The 20,534-nt window shown below is 37.0% G+C and overlaps 1 protein-coding gene across 1 annotated transcript; it reads left to right on the plus strand.

Annotated features, from left to right (window-relative positions):
- The first annotated feature begins 1,665 nt into the window (after positions 1–1,665).
- Positions 1,666–13,472, plus strand: LOC141648231 (histone-lysine N-methyltransferase ATXR7). The gene is made up of 16 exons (XM_074456742.1): positions 1,666–1,808; positions 2,525–3,082; positions 3,248–3,370; positions 5,071–5,385; positions 5,676–6,038; positions 6,119–6,421; positions 6,556–7,236; positions 7,358–7,778; positions 7,880–8,029; positions 8,477–8,892; positions 8,979–9,101; positions 9,282–9,362; positions 10,315–10,368; positions 10,477–10,628; positions 12,207–12,257; positions 13,217–13,472. Exons 2-15 carry the CDS (start codon positions 2,582–2,584, stop codon positions 12,226–12,228), a joined length of 3,705 nt encoding a protein of 1,234 aa, XP_074312843.1. The 5' UTR covers positions 1,666–1,808; positions 2,525–2,581; the 3' UTR covers positions 12,229–12,257; positions 13,217–13,472.
- Positions 13,473–20,534: the final 7,062 nt, after the last annotated feature.

The following is a 20,534-nucleotide window of genomic DNA, read 5'->3' on the forward strand; positions in this document are numbered from 1 at the left end:
GTTTCATTTTGCGCAACATTCAATATGTACGTACAAGCGGACCAAGAAAAATACGCTAACATACACATGAAATGTAAACGATCAAAATATCTTGGGGGACCGCGCGCTTTTGCGCGCGGTACAACCAACTAGTATTTTATAAATGTCGGGTTGATTGATACACTTGAGATGAAATTTGGGTATCTGAAGGTGTCCTTCCTCAAGAAGGGAAATTCAACCGTGGAACTGTTTCCCAGGAAACTCCTAGGGTAAGCAACTCAGTGAACTCGTAATCACAGTAATCACTAATCAGGCAGGTCAATATTAGTCTATATGAAGGTTTTGTTATGAAGTTTTGTAATCGTTGATGAGTAATATCCAGGTTTGTAGCCGATTTTGTATCGGATGTGTAATGTGTTTATTGTTATTAGATTGAAAAAATTTAAGATTATTGGATAAATTTAGTTTTTATTTTAGGTCTCGAAAAAAATTATGCTTATCTTTATTGATAGCTTACTACATGTCGACTCACCCCGCTCATATTGTTTAGGTTGTTTATGCGTTGCAAGCGTAATTAATTCTCAATTCTTCAATTTTTTTCTCAATTATACTTGCTTCATCCCGATCAAAAGTTATCTATTATTACTTTTTGCACAAAGATCAATAAAATATGTTAGTATGCTTTTAAACTCCACAAACCACTATCTCTCACTTGCTCGTGAAATAAACCGACAAAAATAGAAATGGATAAGTATTGACTAATACTAAAATAGACTATTGACCAATATTAAAATAAATAACTATTAATCGGGACGGAGGAAGTACTAATTATACCATCTATACAATTTTATTAAGAGGACACTTAATACATCGATTAAATGTCACGTAGATATCGATTATGTAAGGGTATGAGCAGCGGAAATAAAGCGGGATCAATAAATTCAATCGAAGATCAAAGAACGAGAAGTAAAACAGTAAAATTGACACACAAAATTTTAGGTGAAAAAAAACCTAAAGAAGGTAAGAAAACACTAACAAAAAAGAGCGCTTTCACCATAATAATCAAGGTCAAGAATACTAGTAGAAATAGAAGTTGATCAGAGTCAAACATCGTATTGAAGGCAATTTAATCGGTTGACCCATATCAAATTTGAGTCAGGAATCGAACGCATGTTCACTTGTTTAAGAGATGAAAGTACTTATCAGTCACACCAACCACACTTTAGTATCTCTCTTTATTATTACTCAATAAGAGATTCTCACAAGTCACAAGTCACAATTGGGCCTCTTTCTAATCCTAAATTATAAATAAATAACAGTAAATTTTTTTCTCATTTCAGTACATTTTCTTCAAAAACTGGATTAGACCTAGAAAAAACCCAAAAATATTTGATTATGGTTAATAAATCTCAAGTTTTTTTCTATGTAATTTGTCTAATTATTTAAGTTTTATTCTTTGTACTAACTGTGTTTCACTGTTGGTCCATCCCTACTTTTTTCAATAGCTCATCTCATATACTTTACACATAAATGTTAATCACATAATTAAATTAGTGTATTTTTTTTTTACATTTTTCATTTATATTTATTATTTCGTACTACATTTTAACAAAAATTACAATACTATTTATATATTTTATTGAAATATTTTATATAGATAAAATATTTTATATAGATAAAAAAGAATCATGTATAATTTGTGTACCTAATCGTAAGGGTAGGGCTCGTAAGTCGTAACACAAACCTAATCGTCTCATCCCCTTTTCCAGAAATCACAAAAACATCAAATCAAATCCCTAAAATCCCAACACACCAATTGAAGATCAAAGGTGATTTCCTCTTTGTATATTGTTTTCTTTCAATTATTCAGTTGATTTGAATTGTTAATTTTAATCTGTGCTTCGTAGATTAAGCTATCGATGATTCGTTTAATTGTTAATTTAGATGATTATGCTGTCAAAATAGTAGTATCCTTCGGCCAATTTATGATTTTAATTGAATTTGATGAACTGAATAGCTTTTTTGTGTGATTACTAGATTGCGTAGAAGTAATTTTCGTTGTTATCGCCATTTTAAGCTTTAAAACGATGCGTTTACAGGCGTATATCGTTAATTTATCTGGATCGTGATCTACTATGTTGTAGAAGAGTAGTATGAGCTAGTTTTCACGATGATAGCATGAACATAATTTAAGTTTTATAGTGCTGATTAGTGCAAACGGGTCAATCGATCACCTTAAATCAAATTAAGGCACCCTAGACCAAAAAATGTAATCAATATGTACCGATGTAACCTGTGGAGTTTTGGTATATGGCGCAGCTGGAGTGCAACTTTTCGTGTAATATCAGCTTGTGTAGATGTAATTTTTGTTGTTCTGCTTTAAGTGAAGGTCAAGTATTAGCATTGTCATTGATCGTGTACTTAAATTTTTTATCAACTAGTCTTCAGGTTGATTGTATAAAAATAATTGAAAAATGTCGAGCCTGCATTATAATGGTCCATTGGGATTGTTAAAGTGGGCATCTGATGCATTTTTCTTTTGCAGTTGATCTTGCTGTGGGAACCAAAGGTTGAGTTGAGTTTTGTGGAGGTAACAATAGTGATGAGTTGCCAAGTGATTGGCGATACTGGTTCTATTTCCCATGCGGCTGAGACGACTGGGGGAAATTTTTGTTCGAACGAAAACAAAAATGTTGGTGGGTCATCAGATGTTGTGAGTGGGTGGATGTATCTTAATGAACTTGGTCAGATGTGTGGGCCATATATTTCGCAGCAATTGGTTGAGGGCCTGTCATCAGGTTTTCTGCCAGATGAGCTTCCGGTGTATCCTGTAATGAATGGGGCATTAATGGTAGCAGTGCCATTGAAGCTATTCAAGGAGTACCCTGACCATGTTTCTACCGGATTTACATATTTAAGTAGACCTACTTCTAGTGCCTCTACCACGATAGAGAGTCATAGTTCGCCTATGCAAGATATCCATTCAGGTTCCAGTTATGTGCTACCAAATTCAAATCACCAGGGCCAGCAGACCAGTTATAGCTGTAATATGACTATATTGGACTCAAAGCTTCCTTCAAGCAATAGTTTGGAACAGCAGCAGGTATGTAAGTTTAATTTGCTTATACTTTAGTTGGAGAAATAGTACATTTCTTTTGTTTTTCTGGGGCTGTATATGTGTCTAGATTGTAGTTTTTATCTGTTGGATATTATTGCTGCAAGTTAAGCTGATGAGTGTTGGTTCTCTTGTTTGTTTTGGTGCGATTAGCCGTTGACGTGGGAGAATAAATGTTGGCAATATCTGGATGGTTCTGGGAGACCTGCTGGGCCGTATTCTCTTTCAGAACTCTACTACTGGCATCAATATGGTTACCTGCCGGATTCGGTTATGGTAAGAAAGCCAACTCTTGGTTATTTGTCGGGGTATATCTCCTGTCAACTGCAAACAAGACTTTCTCCATTTTGTCCTGTTTCATGTTTGATAATAGTAGTTCTACACCAAATATGTGAATGTATATGACTTGTGCTTTTAAGCTGTGGATGCTGTATTCTCATCGGCTTTAATGTATTAGTAGCTGTATGTGAAGGTGTAAATTAATTCATTATTTGTTGTGTTATATCTTGTGTCAACTGTCAAACAAGGCGTTCCCCATTTAGATTCATCGCATGTTTGACAATAGTACTTCTACACCAAAATATGCTGATATATATATGACTTGTGCTTTTATGCTGTGGGTGCTGCATTCTCTTAGGCTTTAATGTATCAGTAGCCTGTATGTGTGGGTGTAAATTACTTTAAAATTCCACAAGTTAAAGTTTACAGAAAGAAGAGTAATTTTGTTCGGGCTATCGCATTTGCATGATTAGAATGTTGTCATCTCTGTTGATGATTTGTCTATGTTCTGTAGTGTTGGGTTGGTTATCAAGGTGTAGGGTTGCCATCATGTTCAGATTCAGATTGATGGTATCTGTTACTGTGAGTAAAAAGTTGAGCATTGTGTAGCTTTGCGTTTTGAGTGTTTGTCTTATAGGGCCTGCATTTGTTTGTTGAAGTGGCTCAGTGATACACTATTTGATTTACTACTTACTTCATTGTGGTCATAAAGTGCAGTAGTAATTACATGCATTAGTATTATTTAGGCAAATGACGATGGGAGTGTTATCTGTATATAGTCAAGGACCAACAGTTTTTGGTGCTTTTAAAGGGTAACACATCTGAAATATCTGCTGAGTATGTTGTAGATAGTATCTAGCATAATTTGGGGTTTAACTCTAAATAAGCTGCTGAATAATTAGATGTTACTGTTGGGACTTGAGGCCTTGGTTTATGGTTGTGTTTGATAGAAAACTGTACTACTGATGCCATTGTTGTCATTTAATGTCTTGTGTGTTGAGATGCCTGGAAAAGAGAGTGAAGGTGTAGGACAAGTGTTGGACCTTTGCAGAATCTCCAGTTTTGATTAATTGTTTGAAAGAGAAAGCTTTTGTAACATGTTTTCTGCAGTATGAGTTGGCAATTGGCAGTTTCAGCTGTTCCCCAGCCGATGTTGGAGACTTGTAATAGTTTTGTTCACTTCACTGGGCAACTAGGCTGTGTTTTTATTTTACTTTGCTCGTTGATGCGCACAAATAAAATGGATTGAAGATGAGGGTGGGTTTGGTGTGTCTGTTTCATTTGACCTATGAATAACTCTGGAATGTTGAAGTATAACTGTTTAAGGGAGTATATATATTTTTTAGACTCTCTTTGTGTGAAGTGGACTTGGAAGACTTGTTTTCTTTATTCATCTCACTTGTTTGTTTATTTGCACTGTGCAATCAAATCATGTTAATTTTTATTTTGCGATAATCCCTATCATTCTGCTAACCAGCCTTTTTTCTGGAAACTTTTGATTGCCAACTTCAAAGTTGTTTCCTATCTCTATTTTGTGCAGCATAGCTGAGTCTTTTGATTTTGATACATTGATTAGTTTATTAATTTTACTCAGTCTTGTTCAACAAAAATTAATCTTTTGATTTCTTATCTTATCACTAATTTCTGAAATTGCTTTAGCTTATGCTTCCATTATTCTGCTTTTCCCTCCTGTTCAGATAAGCCATGTCGAAAACAAATATAGTGCCTGTGCTCTTCTTCCTCTAATCAATGCATGCAGAAAGGATAATGTGCCTTCTGGTACGGTACCAGGACATGTAAGTTCTGACCGCATGCAATTGGTATCGAATGTTTCTGAAGAAATCGGCTCTCAGTTGCACAATGGTATCATGAAGGCCTCACGTCGACTTGTGTTAGACGAGATCATTGGTAATGTTATTGTAGATTTCATAGCTAAGAAGAAGGCTCGGAAACAACTGAAGACTGAGCAAGAATCTAATGGTGTCAGACGATCCTTTCTGAAAGATGAAATGGTATTTTTTTTTTCCAGGTTTCACGGGGATCTATTTATGAATATTCTATTGTTGCTCCCTTTGTCTTTTATGTTTTTGCAATAATTGATCACTCACATGATCTTATGCGCTTAAGCTTCTTGCTCTCCTTCTATACGCGGCTGCATGACTGCATCCCCTCTGGCGTCTTCTTTTACATGGGCAACATCCCCTTGGTGTCTTTTAATTAATATACTATACTTCATATAAGTTATTTAAGAAAGTATATTTGCTATGATTGGTGTTGACAATGTTTGGGCTTAAACAATTAGGATAAAGTTGGTGCTGGTGAAGGCAATGACCGTGCTGCACTAACTGCCACAGCTGCATGTCATGACGTCTCAGTTCCAGAATATTCAGGCGACAATAGTACTCAGGAGCTCTGCAGCATCAAGAATACAAAGTCTATAGGAGGCGTTGAGAATTTCCAGGCATCTAAAACAGCTGTCAGCCAGATGCTCTTTGATTATTGTAGGCAGGTCTTGTGGAATGCTGTATTCTATGATCTTGTAGGAAACTGTGCACTTTCCTGGAGAAAGAGTAGACGTTGGTCAGGTAGTTGTACCGAAGAAATTACTGCATCTGCACAGCAGTCCATTCCGGTTCCAATGATTTCAGATGCAACTGCTCAAGTTGTAAGTTTCCGCTAGAAATTTCCTACTATGTCTGATTATCAAAATGTTATCATATTGTAATCAAAGCTCTGCATTTTCAGAGAGAGACGGATTCACCTGATGATGAGCTTGATTTTCCACCTGGCTTTCAACATAAACTGAATGATTATTCTTTTAGTAATTCTTTGCCATCGTGCTCCCACAGTATTGAAAACAACTTACCCAGTCCCAGAACTTCTGTTTGTACTCGATCGTTTGATGATAATTGGGAAGAAACAATTGCAAGGGTGCAAGAGGAATTGTTTTTGGCTTCAAAAGCATCCATGGTTGATTTCGTGAGATCATATGTTGAAGAGGAAGCTTTTAAACTATCTGATTGTTCGAAAGATGGTCAAATTAGTGAGGTAATGCTGTTCCCATTCAGATATTGAGCCATCATTTACCTTTTACTTCCCTCATTCATTACCAAACTCTTGACATTTTTATGATTTTAACGCTTGTGCGCTAAATTGTAGTTTGGGTACTCTTTTTGTTGTAGGTATCTCTTGAAGTGACTGAGCAATTATGTAATGTTACTGATAGTGGAGAACCTGCTTCTTCGGAGATGGCCCAGGGCCTGGATTCTGGACACATCTCCCTTGATGATTCCCCTTTGCAAGGAGTGTTGTCATCTCACAAGCCTTCTCTTAATTCTCACAAGCAGTCTTCTTTAAATTTTCTTGGAAGCAGCTTCCAAATATTGGGGGCACCCTGTAGCATTGCAGCTGCTGATCAGGCAGCTGATGAGCCTCCACCCCCTGGACTTGCTGCTCCGGGAACTGAACCCTGTCCACAGCACTTGCAGATGAGGTTTCTCAATGAATTTCGAACCTTTTCTAGGACAGTGAGATCCACTCAGAAGGCTTCGTTACCATTATATGAGGACGGCTCAGCTGGATTCTTAGGCAGTGCTTTTAAGAGGTTGGGCATGCCTATATGCAGTTCTGTGGATGATCAAAGAACTGATGAGCCACCTCCTGGGTCTCAGAGTGGTACTAGTAATGTTGTTTATTCTGGTGATAATAAATTTCGACAAGTAGTTTTGGATGTGAGCATTCCTAAGTGGAGAAAATTTGTGATTTTGGCACTTCTCCGACGAAAGTTGCACGACGATGTGCTTAGAGAGTGGACATCCTTTTTCCACGATGTGCTACATCGCCAGATGAAGCAGCGTGATCCGGTAGTGTTATTAGATCTACATTGGTTACATATTTTGCTTCTCGTATTACATATTGATTTAGTTTGTTGCTTAGGTAACTTTTTGTTATTATCTGAAGTTCTCTGTCATGGATCTGCCGCAGGAGAAAATTTTGGTAGGAAGTGCAAAACTGCCCAATGTACCCGCTGCGCTTGAGCCTGAGATTGACGTTCTTACAGAAAGATCAAAGAGTTGTTACACCTCAGGGCCATCAGAACTTTCTGTAGTTGAAATCACCTATTCTCGCCGTAAAGTGTCGAAAAAGGTGCCCACAGAAGTTCATTTACAAGGTCTTCAATCTTCGAAGCGTGGAAAACAAAACATTACCAAGAAGTTGGCCTCCACTGCAGCTCCAGGGGTTGGAGAGGAAAGACATTCAGCCGACCAATTATGCCTGAAGAAAGAGGAATCTGCATCCAGAACTCTTAAAGCTGGAGTATCTGTCAAAAGAAATTTGATTAAGAATGGTCAGCCAGTCAGGTCTTCAAATCCTCGGAAACGCCAAAGGTTGGCAGGAGATTCATGTATGTTCTTGTTTCAGCAGTAGTGTTTTGTAACTTTTGTTACATTTATTTATTAAGTAACTAGGTATTATATATCTATATCTAACATTGTTCTTCATCAGCTATTGCCGCTAAGGATTATGTAAAACGTGGAGTAGAAAAAGCTGCCGGTGCTGAAAAGAATATAAATGCCACGGACGAGCTTTCAGCTTGTTATAAGGGTACCAGAAAGGATAAGCTTGCTACTGATTGCTTGAAACTGCCGAACACTTGTGAGTTGCTCTTGCTTTAGCCATCACGTTGTTTATGGGTTGGTCTCTTGACTGGCTATGGTTATTTTGCTAATCCTATAATATGAGGGTATCATCTCAAAATAACACACTCCTTTAGGTTCTTTAAATTCTGTGGGTAGTGTAGCTACTGAGATCAAATGGGGTTTTAAGTTTTGCTGCATTCCTATGGCTTCCTGTGGTGGATTTGTGTTTGCTTACCGTCTTTCACTTGTATCTCTTTGATATTGCTATTATTACGGAATTTACGTTCATCATTTGAAGTCTTTTTTTTTTATAGAGACAATGCAGAACATTAGATTATAACTGCAGAGTTATTCCCTAGACGTGGCTCAAATTTGTGCAGATATAATTTAGAGACTGTTTTAGTGTATTAGTTACTACTTACTACTTGATCTTGTATTAATATTACGGATCCTTTGTGTAAAGCATCTGAAGTATCAAAGCTGAAGAGGAAGTCTCTAATGGATGAAACTCCATCACTTCAATCAAAAGGTACTAAGCCTGTGAAACTTGATGTAAAGCAAGCACCCTGTAAAAAGGCGGGAAAAGGAAGGACCCTGACTGGCAAATCCAAAGCGATGAATTTGTGTCCGATGTCTAGTGGATGTGCTCGATCTTCAATAGATGGATGGGAGTGGCGCAAGTGGTCCTTAAATGCGAGACCTGGAGAGAGAGCTCGAGTTAGAGGCATAAAACTACCTACTGTGCATTTTGGTTCTGACTCTAATACATTAAATTCATCCCATGCCAAGGGGATTTCTGCTCGAACTAACCGTGTAAAGCTGCGAAACCTCCTTGCTGCAGCAGAGGGTGCTGAAATTTTGAAAGCTTCTCAATTGAAGGTGAGACCTGTAGTTCTTTTTATTGAACATTTACAATGTTTACTAGCTTAGGTCATTATTTTGTTTCTGATATTCTCTACCTACAGGCCAGAAAAAAGCGTTTACGTTTTCAGCGGAGTAAAATTCATGACTGGGGTCTTATTGCACTAGAACCAATTGAAGCAGAAGATTTTGTCATCGAGTATATTGGTGAATTAATTCGGCCTCGGGTATGTGCAATATCTGGGCCTTTAATTAAGCAATCTTAGCTAATATCACTTTTGTTTAATGGGTTCTTGCGAGTTGCGACCGGTTCGGTCCTCAATGGACAAAATCTGAAGAGGTTGCTTTACTACAGCAGATCTGGTGGTGTAGTTCACATTTTTGAGTATTTTTCTTGTTGTCTGTAGATATCTGATATAAGGGAATGTGAATATGAGAAGATGGGCATTGGAAGTAGCTACCTTTTCAGACTAGATGACGGTTATGTGGTAAGTAATTTTTTTTTTCCCGTTTTTGTGAGATAGGCAGATAGCTTGTGTAGAAGTTATGGAATCTAGGCTTAGCGCCTTAGCCTATCTAGGGTGGTTGATTTATTACCTTTGTACTATATAGGTGTTTGCTACCTTTCCAGGCGTTACTCTGTAGAATACTTGAGGCATCTCTTAGTTAATTTCATGTTCTCTCTTCTAATAGTGATTTACCTCTGGACACAATTGTTTGTAGTTCAGGTGGTTAACGCTGGTAGTTCATATATGTGATCATTTACCATTCACCACCAATATGCATTTCATCAGATTAACCTTTTCTTTTAAGCTTTTTTTAGACTTTCATAGTAAATTCATTAGCATTGTAACTTAGACAGTTATGTCATTTCCTCTTCACCATTTTAATTATTAATTTGTTCTTCTGTAATTCAGCTGCAATGTCAGCGCTATTTAATTTTCAGTTAGCTTTTAAACGAAGGAGATTTTTGATGATTTTTTGGTGTATCTGTCCATAAGTACAGATAAAGTTACATTTTGTATTAACTATATAAAAGCCTTTATTTTGCAATTCCAGCTTGCTTATTTCACCTTGGAATATTAATGAATATTCAGAACATCACGAGTACTGATGCTTATGAGTTGCCTACTACTGAATATAATGGCAAATCAATCAAAGTTAGTGATGTTTGCCGTGTAGTTGATGGTGGTCAAGTTCTTGGCCTTCTGTATCTTTTTTCTCTGTTGTTTTTGGTTTATCATGGAGGCGTTGTTTATGTATTCTTGATAGTAGGTGGTATATATGGTTTTTCTTTCTGAAAGCCTGTACTTCTCATTGGTCTTTCTTGGGCCTAAAGAAGACAAACCCAATTGGTACTTGGTATGCGAATACGCCTCTCGCACTTTTGGCGGTGAGTATGGGAATTCTGACTGATCTTTGTGTCCTTATTCCCCGTAGGTCGATGCTACAAAACGCGGTGGCATTGCCAGGTTTATAAACCATTCATGTGAGGTGATTTTACTTCTTAACTCCAGATTTATTGAAGTTAGTTTATTTGGTGTACTAGCCCTTTCTTTTTGCGACTAAGGCCTTGTTGCTGTATTGTGTATGTATATGCAGCCGAATTGCTACACCAAAACTGTAACCGTAGATGGTCAAAAGAGGATATTCATCTATGCAAAACGACATATAGCTTCTGGTGAAGAGATAACATATAATTACAAGTTCCCGTTGGAGGAGAAAAAGATTCCCTGTAATTGTGGTGCTAAAAGGTGAGTTATGAACCAATTAGAAGTCACGGCTCCTAGTTATCTTTTCTTGACGATAATGTTTACTTTTGTATTCTGCTAACTTGTGCATAATAATAAAGTACCAATTAATCCCTGCATTTTATCCATTTAGCCCCATATGTCGAAAGCAAGTCGAGCTAAATGGAAAATTGAAGGGAGTAATTTGTAAAGTTGGTTCGATTTGTAGAGTTTAGTGGAGATTTTGTTCCCATATGCGCTTTTGGATGTTCTCTTATGGTCTTTACATTTCTTTTTTCTTTCCAAACCTCGTATGTTTTTTTTTCTGTCAATATTCAAATTGTCTTCAAATCTACTTTTACTTAACCCAACTTGAATATTTATAGTAAAATCATTAAACACAAATCATCTTCTCCTCACCACCCGAACTCCCCTCCACTCTTCCCGTCGGCCATCACCCATTCGCCTCTCCTCCTCACCACCCGAAGTCCCGAATCCCATCTTCTCCACGACTTCCTGCGGCTACCTCCCTGTAGTCAGACTGCAGGTTTCGATCTTCCCCTTCCCTACCTCTTCAGCCCTGACTTTTCCGACATCATCAAAACACCAACCATGACCTCTGCTCATAGGTCTTCCCTTATTCATAGATGATCAGAAGAAAATGATTACCACAGAGCTATGACCAAGCTGTAACGACCATAAGACAAGACGACTACTGTAAGGCGACAATCAGATGACAAGACAACAAAAGTGGAATGAATCGACAACCAGTAGCTTGTGGTGGAGGGAGTATCATTTTGGAGTTTGTCAAAACATGTACTCCCTCCATTCAACTCCACTTTACAAGTATTCTATTTCCGTCCATTCAACTCCACTTTACAGGTTTCCTTATTTGGACATGTAAAAGACCTTTCTATCCTTATTGAAAATCTATATTTACAAAAAATGCCATTTATACCCCACACAAATCCACCATAAAACTCACCTTTATATTTTTTAATATCTTTAACCCCACCATTCCCTTTCCCTATGTACTTTTAATAGTTTTTTTAATCCGTTTCTTAATACCCGCGCAAAAAGCATAGTTGCAAAGTGGAGTTGAATGGAGGGAGTAGTATACAAATTACAGTATAAGATGGTTTAACAGTAACTCACGGTTAAGCTTTATGATTTTTAAGATACAGCCGTGAAATTTGATGAAAAAAACAGGCCTTTTCATATTAAACTGGGAGTTTTAGTTAAAGCATTGTTGTATACAGTAATGAGAAATTTTAGAAACTTTCACTTTTATCTTAAAACCCTTCACTGTTATCGTAAAACCTTCACTATATGGCTGAGTCAGTCAGTCAGTCAGTCTGGTTGTAGTATTCCAAGTTGAAGCACTCATCATGAAGATATTTTGGTATAATTTGACGTTGATTTCATTAGGCTGCAAACTATTGTCCCTGTCAGGTTAAGATAGACTCATTACTTTTCTCACTGTAGTTAATTGAACTGACATGTTTTGATAATCTCTGCCAGATAATTCTACTTGCGATTTTTTCAGATATTAGTTTATTCAAGTCCTCACCCTAATTACTGAATCATTTTTCCTGTTTCCAGGTGCCGAGGTTCAATGAACTAGGGATAGGTGGCGGTTCATGTTTATTGTAGGTGAGCTTTAATGGCTACCTTGTCTTTTTTTGATGTCTTGTAGTCTGTTGCTAATGTTTGATAGTGCCCCTTTGACCGTCATTCATTCGTCTGTTGTTGTAACTTGTACAAGAATGATTTATAGCTTGCTATTGTGCAAATGGTGGCTCACAGTTTAGATGGTCATGCATTCTAGCTGGAGGCATCATTAGTTGGTTCTATTGCAGGACATGCATAGGGTTGGTTAGTTCGGGTAAACCAAGGGTTTGGATGATTTTGTTGGTTACTAGGTTACAGGATTAGCTCAATGCCTATCGGATTGGGAATCAGTTTACACACATCCTATTATGGCCCTTGCTTAAAATTTATACATTTGATATTAAGATCATATTGCCTATTGAATGGCGTATTTATAATTAATCAGGCAACCTCAATTGGTTATGGTCTTTTCGGTTGCAACTTACAACTTTACAAGTGGCTGTTCTGTTGTGTATTATGAGAAATTCGGGATAATAAAATTAATGGTGTGCATAAGATTAAAATAATATTACTAAAAGCATATTTCCTGTTGAATGTGGCGTATCCAATTATCCATATCGATCTTTGTCAGGCTGGTTAAGGCCTTTCTGTTTACAAGTTGTTCTGCTGTCTATGTTATTATCCCGGACAATAAGAATATGGGTGAGCATTAGATATATAACAAACTAAGGATGTTTGTTGAGCAAGCCCATATCATTCTATTAAAAAATTATATTTTTCATCTTAAAGACTAATAATGTAATTCTTTGTATTATACACATGTTGATTGAATTGAATTTTATGGATTAGCTAGTTCACTGGGTTAAGTTTACCTTCTGTTTTTTTTTGAATGTCAGTTGACGTATATTTCTCTGATTCTGTCCCACCTTGTTAATTACCGTCGGGTATGCAGGTTTTGCATACCATCTCACCTTTTAATTGCTCTTCCATATTTCTTGCAGAAAATCAACTCATGATCCTTAACGACAGCTGTGAGTGATATTTTGTAACTTATTCTCTTCCCTATCACAGATGAAGAGCTATCGTGGGATGAGCTTTCTTGTAGATAGTCTCGCAATTGCAGATGAGTTTCTACCTTTAGAAAACTGTAACGTGCCACCTTTTTTTTGACTTACAGTGACATAGCATTCTCAGAGTTCCGTTTTTGTTGTACAAAATACACATCCTAATTATTTTAGCATACTATTTGATAGAAAAGATACGAATCTCATTTTCAGTTTAACTTGGTTTTACACAAATACCACATTTAGTTACTATAAAATCTCGTGCTGTTTTTTAGTAGTCACTCTATCCAAATTTAGGAGTATAAAATAGTGAACATCTCATATTATCCCTAGTTAATTAAGGACTAATACTTCATCCATATTATCCTGTATTTTTTTTAGTCCAAGCATAATTTTTATTCATCTCTTTCTCTTACATGCAACCTGAAGGAATAATATTCTTGTTGTTATCTGTGTTCTGGTGGAAGTATCTGTGAAAATGTAGGTTATAGTGAGTTGAAGATGCAAAGGCATCCGTAAGATGGTATTGGGTCATAGTTCCTGATTAATAGTCTGGGAATTGCTGTTTTTCTTTGAGTGTATGGGTGGATTAGTTTGGGCTATGTAATATAATAGTGGAGAACTACGTCTTAATTTGGGCGTGGCCTAGTGATATGAGACATAAAGAGCTGTCAACAGGATTATTGACAGGCTCCAATCTAGTTGTGCCGGTGAATTTTCACTTTGGTTAGTGGCTCTAAATAGAACCATTGGAGCCAAACATCAGCTAATGCTTCTTTGGATTTGATAGATCAAAGCAAAATCATTCATTAAGCCGAGTGTACTTACATTGTGAAATAGCATTCGCTCGATGCATTATTTACCATGTGTCATATAGAAACATCCTAGAATTGTACTCCCTAGTCCCTCCTATTATTTTGAATTGCCCAATTTTTCAGAACCTCCGTTGTATATTATATAATTTGAAAAATGGCGGAATTCAGAAGAATAGAAAGAAGTTTGTTCTGACATCTATGAAAAATGTTTCCAACTTTTGGAGGCAGTTAGGTAACGTTGGTGTTCACCTTGTGAGTTGTGATTGATATTTACTTCAACGGCGCTTGTACTTGTTGGTCTATATAGGGACTACGGAGAGGGTTGGATTACCCTGGTTCCTTTTTTTCGTTTATGTGCTTAATCAATTAATAATTAGTCATTGAAAATAATTGTATCTCCTTGTGTGTGCCTTACATTTGGCCTTTTTCTAGTAGGGGGCTGTGGTACTTATCTTATACAGAAAATATCTTTATTTTTATTTTTATTTTTTTTTATTTTAATGTACGGCATATCTGCTTAGGTATTTTTTTTTTCCGAACACTTGTTGAAAATTTTCCGGTGAAGCCTATTCATATGGATGGCTGGATGAGCAATTTGAAAGAGTTGGATATCCAAGTTCCTGATTCTTTCAAGGTCGAAGAACATTTGTCATTTCAATGCAAGTGACTTTGACAAAGAAAGTAACTGATTTTTAACTGAATTGTTCCGTTGTTTTCCATTTCCGAGAGAGCCAAAAATTTGTTATTTTTTGGTTCTGGATTCTAATGGAATAAAGTAAAACGATTCTGTTTTTTTTCATTGTGAAGTCATTTGATTGAATTTTAGATGTAATGTCATTATGGGTCGTCATTCAGAGACAATGTATCAGTGGAAAAGTTGCCGTGCCATCTGGGGAGCCATTGAGTTACTATAGTAATGCTGGGGATCTGTTTCATTTTTGATACCTTGTATGGTATGGTGGATTGGTGGCTATAGGATGAGGTTATCAGCAAATCTTGTGTAAAAATAAAAATATTTTGCGAGTTCTATAGATCTTTAGGCTAAAGACCTTTTTTCATACCGATCTTAACACTATTGGTTTGATCATGATCTTAAAATAAATTTTGTTAGTACCACTAGCTCCTTGGTCAAGATGATGGTGCATGTGAGCCCACTATGAAGGATGTTTCTTTCATATTACGTAGGCAGTATTGGAAACATATTGGGAGGTGGTTTGCGCATTTTCAAATAGTTTAGCATTGTATACCAAAATGACTCGTTCGAACAAATTTTTGATGGTTCACTATTGTTTGTGGTAATACAATATTTTTGCGCTTCGATGAATTCTTGCGTGTAGTAAGCTTTTGCGGAATTCCATTATCTCATATATCATGTCTAGTTTAGATTATTTACACATTCGCGCCCCGCGGCTCTCTCCTAATTTGGACATAATACAATTTGTGCAGGAGTGTGCTATCCTAACTGATGGATTTTTGGGGCTCGTTCTTATTAGTTTGTGGTATGTGATTTCTTGCCTTCTAATTTACTTACAAGTTGCGTTGCTTTGCCAAATGTTGCTCAAATCAGCTTAGTTTGAGTTTTAGTTTGTGTTCTCTTGCTCCGGCTCGATAATTATATTTTTTGTCCGCCGTAAAACAAGTCCCAAGTGATAGATGGAATAAGAAAGGTTGCGAATGGCGGTAGTGTTGGCGGCACAAGCAATTGGATGGCCATCTAACCTAATTTTTTAGGTCATATCAGCCACATCAATCAATTCCATTATTTTGGCCTAGGATCGGTTATTTTCTAAATTATCCTTTATAAATTGAAAGTATCGGTACAATAGATTGTTAATCCTTTACCCGAGCAACTTTGGCACTCGCGTTTATTGAAGACTCCCGTTTAGTACTCTTTAAGTATCGGTACTTGGAGTGTTTGCCCTATAAAGAAATTGCCTACTCTCACGTTAAACTTGTCAGCATATCAATTAAAACAAGTCTAAATTTGTCCAAAATCTAAAACATTATATTACAAGTAAAAAATCTAGTTTTTAAAGACGATAGGGCGAGCTTGTTGGTAAATGGTAATATTCCATTGTCACGCCACATTCAGACAGAGTGATCGGGTTTGGAAGCTCGACACGACCATAAATTTGAGTTGAGCTCTCTAAACAAGATCCCGACATGAATAACTTAATTTTTAAAATTAGGCATAAATGGTTTTCACCCCTCTGCACATAAATATTTAGTGTGACGAACATTTGTGATGACCCGAAAATATGACACAAAATTATGCGGTTTAGGATAAGTCTTGATAATCCATTATGTAAATGAGTCGACATGAATATGACATTTGGGTTGGGTTTGGGTTACATGATTCTTGACATGTTTATATGTGACATGAATCCGACCTCGACCCCGACATGATTTATCACTTAAGCTAGCTGATGCTTGCTCTTCTAAAATATTTATGGACCGGTTTCCAAATTATGTGTTCAAGGAAGATTCCACTCTATTCTTTAATCTCTTGCACTGGATTTCATTTCGCACATCCTTGATTTTTATTTTAAATTCTTTCTTTACTACATGTGCATATTCTTAAGGACATTTTTGTTATTGTGCAAGTTTAAAAGTTGGCCCAATAAAAGAATTTTCAAAATAAAATTTATTTATTCATGCCAAGGCAAGTAAGATTTGTGGCATGTTTTTAAAAAAAAAGGGAAATGATAAATACAAGTATACAACTAGAGATGACAGTCTCACCCTTACCCTGTGGATATCCATCCACCCGAAATTAAATGGGTGGGATATGGATGACGAATTATTTTCGAATTTAGGGTAGGATATGGATATGGGTGAATTTAGGGTGAGATATAGGTGAATTTAGGGTGGGATATGGATTATCGTCTCTCACCCGCTTAACCACCCTGTGGATATCCGAAATTAATATTTATAATTAATTTTTATTAAGTTAATAATTATTTAGGTCATTAATGATTTCCCTTCAAAAGTATATTTTTTTTATCAGAAATTTTACTTAATTTTAATAAAACTTGTGTTTATGTGGATATTTGTTAGTTTAATCAATAATATAATGCGTTGGTGGTTTCTTTGTAGTTGGCGTGACGTATTTGTATGGTCACTTGCTTTGCAAAGACACTTTGCTAACACATATTGTTACTTGAATTATGTATGCCTTTTAATTTTATCGCCACCGTTTTTTTACGATATATTATATTTAAATTTTATAAGCTGTGAAAATATCCAACGGGTATCCGCTCCACCCGGTGGATATGGATATGGATGGATGAAAAAATATTAAATGGATGAGGGTGGGATATGGATGACCATAAATTAAATGGATATTGATATGGATATGGCTCCACCCCATCCATATTCCACCCATTGTCATCCCTATATACAACCCTAAGAGCTAGGGCTGACCAAAAAATCCGATTATCCAAACTGATCCGATATCCGATCCGAATCTGATCCGAATGTTTGGATATCCGATCCGAAATTTAAGTTTGGTTTGGATATCTGATACGAAACCTTTGGTTTTGGTTTGGATATGGATATTAGAATTAAAACATTTGGATATCCGATCTGATCCGAAACTATAGTTTTCTAGTATAATTTCGAAAAAATAAAATTTTATTTGATACAACAACTTAATTAATGTTCAAAATATTAGAGAAATATCTAGGTGGTACTTAAATTTTATGTCGAGAACATTGGAATAAGAATACTAAAGAAAATCATCATGTAAGACTATGAATATAATCGTGTTTCAAACTTAATTTTAAAGTAAATTCAAAAGTATGGATATCCGATGGATATCCGCATCCGATCCAATTATTTTTGATACCCGAACATTGGATATCCGAAACATTTGGTTTGGGTATTGGATATCTAACTTCAGGATTTTTAATATGGATATCCGATCCGAACTAGCACTTTGGATCAAATACCCGATCCGTACTCTGCCCTACTAAGAGCTGTATAGCCTGTCTTTAAGGAGTTATAAGAGGAAATGAATCCTTAATATTTGTATTAATTGTATTGAGTAATGTGTAATTTAATTCTTAATTCTTAAGTTAATACCACATATATAATATATTAAATGCTTAAATATAACCCTAAGGGCTGTATTTAACATTACCCTTAAAAAAATAGTTGCTATATGATAAGTATTTCCTTCTTCTTGTATTGATGTTTGTTTTCATATTGATCGCCCAAAATCATTGGTCACATACATGTTCTACTTGCTAGCTCAAATGCTAATAGTTGCTCATATTATACTTGTATTACATTCTTTGTTCAGTTCATTTGTTTACCTATTTCATATTAGGGTTTCTCATTTATTTGTTTACTTTTTTATATTTCGTAGGTTTTTAGGAGTAATTTGTGTTTGATTTATACATATCCATTATGGTCTACATGTCATTCACCAACAATCACCACAAATGGTCCTCTCCCTCTGATCTTTGTGCCAAAATCAAAGGTAAACAAATGACCAGGACGAACAAACTTTTTGTTTTATGATGAAATCATGTTGATGCAAGGTAAGAACCAATACAAAGTAACATTAGAAAATGGGAATTTGGACTTGCAACTTATCCTAACTAAGAATGACAAAGTTGAGTAATTAAATTAGGAAAACGAAACATGGCATGAAATTACAAACAAAAAGAAAAGGGACAGTGTAGGAGTTTTTCTCACCGGCTTTAACTCAAATGGCAAGAGTAAAAAGGTCTGAGTAGGTCAGTTATACAACAGGCATGCTTCATTCCTTTTGGTTGTCGGTTCGAATCCGACAGGCCGGATGGAAGGTTTGAAAATTTCGAGTGGTAGCTTAACTGTAGCATTCATAAATCTCATATCAGAATTCAGAACCTTGTGATAAATTTTCACTTAATATTTTTTTTTTTTTTTTTTTTGAATCAAACCTCCGAAGAGGTTAAGAATTAACTATTAGATCATTTGAAGCAAAGGTTACAACAATCATCGGAAAGTCATTCGACCAAACTCGCCTACCTATGTGCCATGGAGCCAAACGAGCCAGCTCATGAGCCACCTTATTAAAGTCTCTCCTAACGAAAGACCACACAATAGAATTAAAAGAAACACTACAAGCTATAATATCGTCAATAATAAGATTAAAATTACTTCGACCCTGTACCCTTCGCTTCACTGTATCTATCAGACATTGGCAATCACTCTCCAAAATTACATCTCGATAACCTCGTCTTATCGCCTCCTTTAGTCCCACTAGCAAAGCTTCCGCTTCCGCATCTCTTGGGTCCGCCAACTCCCGCTTTTGTACAGTCATCGCCCACAACAACCCTCCCTCCTCATCACGGCATACACACCCCAACCCAACACCCACATTTTCCTGGACACTCGCATCGACATTGATTTTCACCTTCCCACTACTCGGTTTAAGCCACCCATTCTGCCGCACCTCCCCACCACTCTGTCCCACGTTCCTCCTCCTTTCTCCTAGGCTGTCCCCCGTCATTTCCTCCCTCAATCCGTCGACCCTCCGTATCACCTCATCTATATCCAGAAACTGCTGCTCAAAAACCCACTTATTTCGTCGATCCCAGAGCGCCCAACATCCCAACATCAATGTGCATACCTCCGTCGCCTGCAAGTCCTTGACCATCTCACAAAACCAATCCCTCGCACTCGCAAAACCCCCTTCCATTACCCATCCAATCCCCAACCTATGCCACAGACCCCTCAATCCGCTGCAGTCACGAACAAGGTGGAGATGAGTCTCCACCTCCATATTACAAACCGGGCACCTTCCATCCGTACCTTGTATGCGCTTCATTATATTGCTCTTCGTAGCAAGAGCTTCATTACAGAATTGCCAGATGAAGACCTTGACCCTAGGCAGCATTTTCATGCCCCAAATCCTGTTCCATACCCTTCTTTCCTCTGCCCTAGACGAAGACGATGCCACATCAAAGCCATCCCCTGCCAGTAGTCGATACGCGGACCTTACAGAATAGCAGCCGTCCTTCTCGAAATCCCAACACCAAGTATCCTGGGGGCGCAAGTCGCTAATACGAATACCCAAAATACGCTCTTGTTCAAACGGTACGAAATATTTCCTAATCAAATGAGTATTCCAACCCTGCCCTCTATTATCGAACAATTCCGCAACCACCATATCCGGGTCAGCATCCCCTCTTGGCGAAATAACTCGCCTAGTCTGTGTTCTCGGGATCCATGGGTCCTTCCAAACTGCCGTGCTCAGTCCATTACCAATCCGCCGCCTTGCTCCCCTAAGAATAACCTCCTTAGCCTCCCATATCCCTCTCCAAGTGTAACTCGGATTATGACCTAACTCCGCCCCCATAAAAGACCCATTCGAACCATATTTCCCCATCAACACACGAGACATTAGACACTCCCTGTTCGTAATTAATCTCCATGCTTGCTTACCGAGA

The sequence above is a fragment of the Silene latifolia genome, chromosome 3 (assembly GCF_048544455.1).
Source record: "Silene latifolia isolate original U9 population chromosome 3, ASM4854445v1, whole genome shotgun sequence".
Lineage (NCBI taxonomy): Eukaryota > Viridiplantae > Streptophyta > Magnoliopsida > Caryophyllales > Caryophyllaceae > Silene > Silene latifolia.